At 39.1% G+C, this 12,149-nt stretch overlaps 1 protein-coding gene across 40 annotated transcripts in view; it reads right to left on the reverse strand.

Moving 5' to 3' along the window:
- ABLIM1 (actin binding LIM protein 1) overlaps positions 1–12,149 on the reverse strand; it is a 274,524-nt gene that overhangs the window by 167,859 nt on the left and 94,516 nt on the right. For 3 of the 40 annotated variants that reach the window (XM_078389593.1, XM_078389585.1, XM_078389576.1), the window contains exon 1: positions 2,198–2,566. The exons of the other annotated variants lie outside the window; for them this stretch is intronic. In XM_078389593.1, coding sequence (XP_078245719.1) covers positions 2,198–2,213 — 16 coding nt within the window. In that variant the 5' untranslated portion in view covers positions 2,214–2,566. Of the gene's footprint in view, positions 1–2,197; positions 2,567–12,149 lie in introns of those variants that run through there. 40 annotated transcript variants of the gene reach the window in all.

Here is a 12,149-nt window from a genome sequence, read left to right on the forward strand (position 1 = left end):
ACTCTGCTCCATAGTGGGAGGCTGAACACAAGAATAACAAATGAGGAATGGCAAATGAGATTTAACTTGTTGTTAAAATGTATAAATTGTGCTGATGGGCAGACATATTCAGCAGCAACAGTCTAGCAGAGATTTTGGGCTGCACTTTAGAAGCACTTATGATTAACAGAGGCTAGCCAAATAGTTGTGGGGTGAATCACTATGGTAGAATGTCGGCTAGCACACTTTGTTACATTCCTCACTGGGGCTCCTAATTTTTAATTAACAAGTGACTACTTAGAAGATAGGTACAGGCTGATGAAAACATGTAAGCTATTTTTCTTGTTAATTGCTCCTACATAGAAGAGGTTGTAGGGTGTAGCAAGACACAACACAGTTAAAAGAGTATGGCCAAATTGACAGATATGTGAGTGAATAGAATGTACATGTGAAGGTGTGAAGCGACAGCATCAAGAATCTATCTTCAACTAGCATCTCTTCACGGTAACTGAATGTCAGTTGAGCCATTTGAAAATAAAATTTTGGAGGGGGAAAAGCTCCTCTTATTAACCAGCTTTCATTTCACTCGAATGTGTTTTTCCAGCTGAAATGATATCTGCAGTTATATAGCTGCCTAATTAATTTGCTGACCAAGGCTATTTCCTCAAGAGTCAATGAGAAAAATGAAGAGCCAACCTAGAAGTGAGAGTGAAGAGGAAGAATCACCACAAAGGAAAACTGGGTTGGCAGTTCACATTTTTGTCACTATATCCCTATCATGATTACCCAACATTAGACCTTACTGGCTTCCCTGGATCTTCCTTCTAAGTGTCCAAAGGGCTGCTACCTTATAGTGTTGGTGGGTGCAGCCTGTGTTTTTAAAATGTAGAAACTACAACAGGAAGTACACAACAGGTTCTGCTTCCCACAAGATATAAGAACCAGTCATTACTCCATCCTGGCCCTCAAAATGTTTGTGCTCTCCCCCATTCTGCACTGTGCAGCAAACAACCACAATGAACTATGCTTGATATTTCAAACCTTAATATCAACCAACACGATCAGGGTAGAGCTAGATGTGTCCAATTAGCTGGGGAAATGCCACTGTTTCTTTATATATTCGGAGGGCACACTGAGGGTGTGTAACCAAAACTATTTCTGGCAGGGCAACTGTACTTTTAAGACCAAGCCTGGTGAGCAAGAATTCAGCAGTGTCTCCTAGCTTCTAAGTGCAATGAGGAAACTTGGTTGCATTTTCCCCATGCACAGAAATACAGTAGTAGTGTAACAGGATAAAGTTTGGATAACACGCCAGATTGGCTTCCCATGGTTTCCTAAATAGTCTGTTTCCTAGAGCTAGTATGCATTTGGCGTCCTAAATGCCATCTTTAAAATATAGTGACAGAAACAGGCTTAACTCATGTAACTACAGTGATACAAAGTTTTTTCTCTTGTGTCAGAATCAATCAGTGTTTATGGATATTACACTTCCCCGAGCATGAAGGGAAAAAACAAATTATTATACAAGAACTCCTTGAATTGTCGGCCTGTGTGTCAAATCTCAGAATCTTCTGCTGCTGCATTATTTTAGGAAAAGGCTTAGAGGCATCTTTTCTAAAATGAGCAATCCTTCACATGTGCATCCCACAAGTCTGTGTTATTCACATACAGAACAGTCATACTGTGGGATGACTCAAGCTGTTTGCTCTAGAACCGTTTTTTTTATGTCAGAAGCACTTCTCCACTATAGCTTGAAAATCTCCTGTATTGGGCCAAGATCCTTAAGGCAATTAAAATTCTGTGGGTTTTTTTGTCACTTATTTTTGAGAGAAATTCCAAGATGGGACACCTCTAAGATACGTGGCTTCTGAGTTGCACTTTATTGCATGTCAAGTCACAATGCCAAGGCACCCATCAAAACAGGCTGCAATCCCGAGTGTAATAGAATGACCTTTCTAGAGAAACAAACAAACTGTGTTCCTTTTTTTCAAGCATCAAAGTTGATGTGGAGCTTTAATTCAGGAAACCACTGCTCAGTTTATACATCTAATACAAATGACACAGTAAAAACCAAATGCATTTTAAAAATAAGTGAATTAAAAAGAAAGAAAGCTGGAGAAGCAAGCTCTCTGTGGGGAAGAACAAACAGAAATGACACACCAATCTGCCAAGCCATCTAAGTCTTAACCGAGAAAGGGTACATGGCTGAATCAATTACCTTTTTCTTTCACCATGGCCAAAGAATCGTCTTGGTAGCAGAGCCGGCAAAGATTAACTGAGGTGTTTTACAACCCGCACTTCAGGTCTTTTTTTTTTCTCCAGCAGTAGTTGGCAGAAACAAAAGCAATACCCAGAAGGCAGCCTATTCCAGAGAACTCTGTATTATTTTCCTACCAGAACTGACGTCATCAGAATGCTTTGTGCCATTCGTGCATCTATCTCTGGCTCTTGATTCTCTCCATCTCTCTCTCTGTTTCACCCTTGTTAATGGCAGCTCATTCCCACTGAATGGACTCTGGCCCCTCTGTAGCAGGGCGGGAGGAGGGAAACCCAGCAACGGAGGCAATGAGCAGGCACTCAGGAAAGCAACATTCCATTGTCTCTCATCCAGTCACTCGCACCACCTTGCAGTTTTCCCTGACAAGGCACAGCAGACCCGGAAATACAGGAATCCCCCAAATGACAGATACAAGAGCGCAAGTGAGAGACATCACAAGAACTATTTCCAACAACAAGGTGGACGAGGAGTTACAGGTACAGGTACGCACAGCTTTTACATGTATTTTTCTCTTTCTGCCAGACTGATAGATAGAAGCAACCTGAATACAACATCAGAGGTGCTACAGTCTGCAGCCAAAGTAGGTTTAGGCTGTTCCTGTTTTTCATAACACATGTAAAAATCCAAACACAAACAATATTTAAAACTTTCCTCTTCATAAAGAGTCTTGTGGCGCAGTGGTTAAACTGCTGTACCCACTTGCACCAAATCAAGGTGCATTAAGACCCAAGATCAGTTAAATTATTTCAGCATAGAAGTCAGAAGATCTCATAAACCTTTTCTCACAGGCCTGGCACTAAGAATGCAGCAATAATAGAGAACTATTTGTTGCTCTTTCATGAGATCTGAAATCTCCTGTTTGAAACCGAGAAATTTCAGTCTCCGTAACAGTAGGGCCAATCCTCTATGGTACAAATTTAGCAGCTGTTTGGATATGAATTATCAATATATCTAAAAAAAAGTAAAACAGACTCTAGGTGCCAATTTGATATAAAATGACTTTCTGGTGGAATTCTTCTTGTGTTCTGTTGGAAAGGCCTGCATGTACTCTCCCTCAGCTTCCTTGAGTCTCTCAACTAGGGCTATGTGCAAATGCAGTGCCTGCCCACTCACTGTCTGGTCAAAAGAATTAGAAGGACATTACACCGATGTATGCTCCCTGTAGCAGGCTACTCTGAAATCTCAGCCAACTCAGGCCTTCCAGAGTACCCACTACTCCTCTTCACACTGCTGCTACCAAATTTATTTATTTATTTATTTATTTATTTATTTATTTATTTATTTATTTATTTATTTATTTATTCTATTTATATCCCGCCTATTTAGTTGATTAAGACCACTCTACTGCTTAAGGAGGACAAAGGTTTCTTTTAAAAACAAAACTGGTTTATTGGTTCACAAAATAAAATAAGTAAATTACAGGAAGATAATCATGATGTAAATCACTGTTTCTTATTTAATCAAACACAGACTTTCCCTCACTGACTACTTTGGCTCACAGGCCTTCAAACAAGCTCTCTCTTGTTTCTTCTCTAGTCTTAATCTGTTCCTTATCTGTCTCTTTACACTTCACACACCCCTATATAGTTCAGCTCCTCCCCCTTCATCACCACCCTCCATCCCCTCATTGGCTGATGATCCACTACCCAGCTGTGATGGACAGCTGAGGTCAGGGCTGCATGTTACACTCCCTGACTACCATAGCTTCTTCTGTCCCTCAAGCAAATGTTTCACTTGCCCTTAATCAGGGTTCACCATCACCTCTGTAACAATGCCAGTCACAGTTGGCAAGAAACTAACAACACTCTCAATTGAACATTATGCACATTTTTTGTCTTCAAATGCCAACTCTACCACAGACATAGGCAATTGCTAACTAAATGAAGTCATTAGCCCAGCAAAGGAAACAGACAGCTGGGCCTGTACATCTTGGAAGACTAAAAATGCACAATCACTACTGCATTTCATTTGCTGCATATATTTTCAAGGATACATTTTTTAAAAAAGACACACCACCAGGTGCGGCAGAGATTAAATTATCTGAGCTTCCTTACATTTCTTATTGAACCATATATATTCAGATAAATAGTTCTCTCCATGTGGGGAAAAATACATGGAGAGAAATATGCTTGTTTCCTCTAGGCTGGACTTCTATTTTCAAATTCCCGATAAGCTGCAGAAATTGAACTCTCAAAAGGCTGTCATTACGGCTTCTGTGACTTGATTACTAAGAATAGCAGTAGCCTCCCCTTACGAGAGGATGGGTAAAAACCCATTTGACCATAGACACTGGCCTACCTCAGATGTAATAGTAAACAATGGTTTAATCCTGATTTACTTCAGATTGGACTCATGGCCTCCTCTTTCCCCTTTCTCTCTTAGTGACATTATGAGGAGATTGGATGTACTGCCTACACAGAGACATATACAATTCCAATTAGTAACATGTTACATGTTGGGTCCAGAGCATAAACTATGATTGACCCTAAATATGGTGAGGCATGCTGAATTAACCATTCTTTGAAGTTGGCAAATCTCAATTAACCATAGTTGCCACTAAATTCCATTTACTTGAGTCTGGCCTAAGTTTTATTGCAGTTACTCTAAAAGAGTAAATGCTTTCAAAGTACTGCTACTACCGTCTGCACCACAAAGCGAGGCCTGAGTGAGCCATAGACTTGTTCTTATAACAGAAAGCCAGTGAAGCCACATTATAAATGCGGAATCTATTCTGATTTAGTTGTGCTTGTTTTGTTTCCATATCCTTTGGATTCATGACCTTGAGAGACCATAAAAATGGTGCAACTTTAAATGTGTTGTAACATTCCCAGAGCTTGGCAGCTTACTTTTTCAAACCAATTCTTTATTGCTCCAAACCCTAAATTAACTACTACTGTAGTTACACTTTTAGAGTAACTATTTACTAGCTTTTCTCAACAGCAACTACGACTGTTGCGTTTTCATTCTCTGGCCCCTTTAAATGCAAATGTCACCAGCTGCTAGCTATGGTACAAAATACACTCTCCTCTCATCAACCTCAACACTGTAACAAAACACTAGTAATTACTTTCAACCCGCTTGGGCTGCTATCACCTAGAAATCCCTGTCTGTACTTAAAACAAGGTAACTTTTCATTGCTATAACCTCATTCAAAAGATTTACCTCAGTATCATATATTTTCCACTTCAAGAGCTGCTGACATGTAAGGGCAACTGCTAGAGATGAGACATTTGGGTGGACAAATCCAATTTTTCACATGTGCTAAGGATTAACACTCCTGTGTTTGTCCCTTTTCCAGTTCCAACCCTTCTGATTAGCAGCCAGCTATGGAGAAGATCAAATTACTATGCAATCCTGTACCCATTTACCTGGAAGTAAGGGCTATGAATCATACTTCATACATGACTGGTATTTATGAATGACCTCATCTCACGACCTCAAGCTGCTTCTGGATACCGAAATAAAAATGGTCTGGAAGCTCAACTCACATCAGAATCTTCCCATGGCTTTTCTCTCCCCCCACAAAAAAAAACTCCAAAAGAAATAAACAGAAAGAGATCAGGATATCCAATCATGGGATATCTCATGTTATATTGAGTTTGGACCTTTCTTATATAAATTGATCATTTCTGCTGCAGTACATTTTGCTTTTTAATTGTCTTGGCAGCACCTCAGAAAATGGCAGCACCTCAGAAGTGGGAAGTGTCAAAAATACTGCCATTTTCTACAACAAATGCATATTCTGTGTGATTCAAACATTCATATCTGATATCTGAATCTATCTTTCAATATCTGTCTAGGAAATCTAAGTGGCTCCTATTTTTTTAGATACATCTAAAAGACGCCTGCTTCTTGGGAGGAAAGCGATGACAAACCTCAATAGCATCTTAAAAAGCAGAGACATCACCTTGCCAACAAAAGTCCTCATAGTCAAAGCTATGTACGGAAAGCTATGTACGGAAGTGAGAGCTGTACCATAAAGAAAGCTGACCGCCGAAGAATTGATGCTTTTGAATTGTGGTGCTGGAGGAGACTCTTGAGAGTCCCCTGGACTGCAAGGAGAACAAACCTATCCATTTTGAAGGAAATCAACCCTGAGTGTTCACTGGAAGGACAGATCCTGAAGCTGGGGCTTCAATACTTTGAATATCTCATGAGAAGAAAAGACTCCCTGGAAAAGACCCTGATGTTGAGAAAGTGTGAAGGCAGGAGGAGAAGGGGACGACAGAGGACGAGATGGTTGGACAGTGTCATCGAAGCTACCAACATGATTTTGACCAAACTCTGGGTGGCAGTGGAAGACAGGAGGGCCTGGCATGCTCTCGTCCATGGGGTCACGAAGAGTCGGACACGACTAAATGACTAAACTAAACAAAAACCCCTGCATGACGTATTTCTCCTTGCAACAGTACGCAGCACAGAGGATGGAGCACAGAGTTCAGAAAAGTTTCTGCTTCAGACCACAGCCCATAGCTACATTTCATTCCAGTTGTAGAGTTATGGGAACAAAAGTCCAAAAATAAACTTTTCTAAGTTCTATGCAGATACTATGCTTCATGAGTTCCAGACAGCCCGTTATAACCTCTGTGAGAGACAAAAGCTACACTATTTTCCAAAAACAATTAGAGGGCCGAATGCTTTGAAGAGCAGAAAAATGAGGTGGCTGCAATTGCAATTCCAGAACTGCCTTATTTAGCATTCTCAGCATTGGACTCTCTCTCTCTCTCTCTCTCTCTCTCTCTCTCTCTCTCTCTCTCTCTCTCTCTCTCTCTCTCTCTCTCTCTCTCTCTCTCTCTATCTATCTATCTATCTATCTATCTATCTATCTATCTATCTATCTATCTATCTATATCATTTCCACTTCTATACAGCACCATTAGTGTTATACTTTCTGGGTGGTTAATAACATACATTTAAAAATGCCATGTAATAAATATAATTCAAATACAGTAAAATGCAATAAAATACAACAAACCCCGTTTCTACTTAAAACAATGAACCAACCTTTAAATAGAAATACACAAATTAAAACCAATTTTAGCATCTTAGATCAATATTCACACAAGTAGAAGGCAGCAGGAGTCCAAATCTCAGCAAGAAATGATCTGACCATTAAAAAAGAGTTCACCACCTTCAGATCATCCTTTCCCTGTCCCAATGTGAATACCAGATTGAGGGTGTGACCCACAACATGCATGGGCCCCATGGCATGTTGGGACAGGCTCATGGCAGTCATGAACCCCAGATATGCTCCAGTCAGGTACATCTCTGCATGTATGCTGAAATCCCTCAGAAGTAAAAGTTTGGGGATCTCAACACAGCAACGGAGACATATCCCATCAGGTCTGGTAGGTGGTGTGCTGGGTCATGGGGAGTGCAGTACACTAAGACCTGTGCATCTCTACTCATCACATTGTAGCTCAGTACTGTTCAACATAGCATCATCTCTGTGCCCACAGTAACCTCATGGTGGAGCACCATAATGATGTTGCAGAGTTGGGCTACTTTCTGCCAAGATCCCCATCCAAGCCTGGCACTGACCTGTTCCTGTCTTGTAAAGGATAGGGGAGTACATCCACAGTTGTGGAAACAGATACCGTTTGTTGATATTGGTCCACTGAAAATAGCTGGCCAAAGGGTTCAAAATGTTTTGTTTACAGTTCCATGCAGTTGTGCTCTGAACTCAGTCTGGTCAGTTCTTGAAGAACAGTTTTTATACTCAGTGTTAATTAATGCCCAAATGAATGCATTTTTGTTATAAACATGCATTTTTTTTTAATTGAATGAGAAGGAATGGTGTCTACAGTGGTCTGTTCAATATACAGTTTTAACTGATACCAGGGAATGGGCCTTGAGCATGCTTCAAAGGACAGAAGCTGGTCTACCCAGCATCATTCAATAAATATTGAAAGTTTTCTTTTATGTAATTCTGTTGTTTTTATTGTGGTATCCCATGTTGTAAGCCGCCTAGAGTGGTCTATCGACTAGATAGGCGGGATATAAATAAAATAAATAAATAAATAAATAAAATAAATCATGGACTAAATACAGCCAGGCCTCAGGGCTCCAAATGAAAAAAAAGTGCAACATTGCTTGCTGTGAATAGCAGGCAGTAAAAATCCTCTGAATAAATACCAAGAATTTGGTATTCAATATTTGATTGGCAGCCAGTTTTCCAATCCTTCCTCACATTCTATGAATTCCATGTATCCCACCCAGCTGAGCTTATGTGACCATGGTACTGTCTGTAGGAACACATAAGCTCAGCTGCATGTCTCTGACATTCTATGTTGCATCCGCTCAAAGTTGTTTCAGTTTCAATGTATACCTCTAAGTTTTTAATTATGACAAAGCTGAGCCTGCATCAGGTCATAGGGTTAATTCTGGAAGAGCAATTTTTGAGAGAAGCAAGGTTCAGATCTTAAACTAGCCTGTAGAATATTTTGCAGATAAGAAACTAATATGAACTGGAAATCTGAAAAAGTAAAGGAGAGAGTCTATAATAACCCTGAAAGATAATCTGCTCCATTCAATAATGCTGCTTCACTTTACAATGATGTGCTTAATTTTACCCCATCCAGCTACTGTGGAAGCATTTGTTTCTTCTGTACTTGCAAACATGAGCATAAAGCAATTGTTCACAAGCATTAGCCAAAATAATAGCTGATGATTACAGTGAGGCGCAATTCCCTTTCTCAGGGAGACAGGGCAGAAGAAACCAGATGGATTTTAATGCTACCCAGACTGAAAATAAAAATGATTTTGGCTTTAGGATGCAAGAAAGCAAAATTTTATCTTCTGGAAAACAACTATCACTCCAGTGGTGGGAAGTGTATACTAAATTGATTGTGGTGGTAGGGAACAGACAAAGTCTGCCGATAATGTATAAAGAAAATCTAGAAAGTCTTCCATGCAACAAAATCCAACCAAGGCCATTGTCATGACTCATGATGGATAGGTATCCAGGAACAGCATCTGCAATAAAGACTTCACCATTTTCACTCCTCTTCTACTGGAAACTACACATCATCATTGGCTATTTTGACTTTCAATGCAAAGTTCCCAACATCTAAACCAGTCTCTGAGGGTTTTTGGCTATGTTGCCCCTGCTTTTCTTTTCCCATTTATTTCACTTGAATGATCAGCTGTCACTATACAGTACGTGTTTATTGCATGACCACAGTATTCTGTCTTTCTGCATCCAATGCATTGTATGATTTTCTGGTCTTTTTTCATTTCCATTAGCTGGTTCCTCATCAATCCAATGAATTCTTACATTCCTCATTATAAAAGAATCTGTTCTAGGCCATCTCTATGCTAATATTTATTGCATAGCTATAATCTCAGGGTTCATTTAACCAAATGTCAAGGTACGTACATATCTCAATAAACTCCACACTTTCAGAGTGGGTCTTTAACTGCATTCTTGGGTTACCTTTCACTTTTCTATCAGGAATTTGGTTTTCTTTATGTTAATTTTGCTTTTTTCATTGACTTTTTCAAGTAACCTTTGCAGATCACTTAAGTGCCAGCTTAAAAGAATTAATGTCTGCATATCAAATGTGGTAGATTACCAGCAAAAGTTGGTTTTCCACACTGAACTTTGCCAAAGGCTTTCTAATAGTCAACAAACAAGCATACATATTTACATTCATGTCACAACCTTTCTCCTCAATTACTATGCAAATTACTTCTTTCCTTGCTCCAAATTCTCCTCTGAATCTATATGATATGCCTTCTTTTTATTTTTTTAAAGTCTGTATGTTTTTGATATGTTAGTAGTCCAAAATGGTATTACCCACTTTGTGTTTTTTTAAAATTATTATTTTGCACAGGGACAGAACTGTTTCTCTTCTCTTCTCTTCCCTTTTTTATTGAGTAGTTAGAAAGTTATAATTAACCATATATTCTAGTTACTTGGACAATTTACCTTTAAAGGAAGTTTAAAGGTATTTTACAGGCATTGTTACAAGAATGTTTCACATTTTTGCCATTCGCTTATGTACCTTAGGTAGCAAGGGAAATATTGTTTTGTTTCATCTTTTGTATTTCGCCATGTTTTAAGTACAATATTATGGATGGCCAACAGAGAAAATCGGAGAGTACTTCCCTGTATTTCTGATGTGCTGGTGGGCACAAAACAACATGATAATAACATGCAGCACAATAGGCTATTTTGCAGGGCGCAAGGACAGCCTTCTGCCACAAAGTAAAAAGTAACACAATGAATTCTTTTTAAGAATAACACTTTAAGAACTCAGTAGAATAAAAATGACTTCATAAGTATGGACTAAGGGCATCCATTGTATGTACAAAAGCATGTCTAAAACAGCTATATAAATCTATTTCACCATTTACCTGCACAGTAGGTAGCTGGAACCAGCTCAAGTGTGTGACCAGAGTACAGAGCAGGCAATAAAATATTTCAGTACTCAAAATACAACTGTATGCACATTAGTGCCTTCATAACCTATAATATCTAAATAAGGCATTGGTTTACTCATCCAATATGAAAGTTGATAATTAATCATCTTATTACTCAATGTTGTCCTCCTATCACAGAAACACACTTAAAGCAATTTCATTATTAAAATATAAAACTAACAAAACAGTCTTAAGTACATTTACTCAGTAAAATCCTACTGAGTGCAATGCAATTTGCTTCCAATTAAGTCAGTACAGACTTGCAAGATAGCTGCAATTCTAGCCACATTCACACAGAAATAAATGTTAACGAACACAGTGGGGATTTATTTCTGAGCAAAGATGTGTATGATTGTGCCAGCGTGGGGAACACAATGTATGAGAACTAGTTATTATAAGCACTGATCTGGACTTATTCTGGAGGCAGAGGGGGGAGGGGATTAGCCTTGAAATCTCCCAACAAATTTCAGGATTCAAAATATCTGTTTCTTTTATTTTCATTTCTATACTGCCACATTAGCATTGCTACTGTCAGGGTGCTTCACAATATAAAGTAATATCATAACTACCGTATATAATAATACAAAACTACAATAAAATACAATAATCCCTGTTGCTAGCTAAAAACTATCTTTAAATAAAAATACACAAATTAAAACCTATCTGAATATCTCAGGACAATATTTATAATTGCTAGAAGGCAGTTTTATATAATTCAGTCTTAATTAACTCCCTAAAAACAGAGATGAATTGTGCCTGCAGAACTCTGTAGGAAGCTTGTTCCAGAGGAAAGGGCCATGACAGAGAAAGCTTGGTGCCTCATGTTAGCTTTTCTGGCCTCCTTAAGGTGTTAAAATTCTTATAATCATGGACTGTGTGGAGCATGTGGGGATAGGTAACTAAATGTCTGGTGACTAAAGCTCACTGCTGGTGAGTTTAATACCAAGATATCATTTCCAGGTGCTTTTGAGAGCTATAAACAGATGGTGGCCATCAGTTGAGATGCTACTGTGGTGTCCAATGTGTTTTATGTCCCTATTTCACCCCTGAAAAAATGTGTCAAGTACCTGTTTTTCCATATGTGAATTGCCCTAGATGGCAGAATTCATGCTAGGCTACATTCTTCAAGAATGGGAGGGGGTCCATCTCCGTGAGCAAGAACAGAAGGCAAAGAAAATTACAAAAATAATCTATTTTGCCTATGGAGAAATGGTGAGGAGATGGGCAGAAGGAGTGGTAGCTGCTATCATAAATCAATCAATATCTTTCACAACTGGAAGGAGAACTGAGGGAATAGAGAGAGATCAGATCCAGCAGGGGAGCAAACCCATTTCTCAGGCACTCGGACTAAAGGTCCTGCATGTTCAATTACCAGGGACATTGCCTGAACTTTTATTTGCCTTTCTAGCTTCCCAGACAAAGACTAACCTCTTGTCTAACCGGTCGGCTTACGAGACCTGACAAGATC

This window comes from Pogona vitticeps, chromosome 3 (assembly GCF_051106095.1).
Source record: "Pogona vitticeps strain Pit_001003342236 chromosome 3, PviZW2.1, whole genome shotgun sequence".
Classification (NCBI taxonomy): Eukaryota; Metazoa; Chordata; class Lepidosauria; order Squamata; family Agamidae; genus Pogona; species Pogona vitticeps.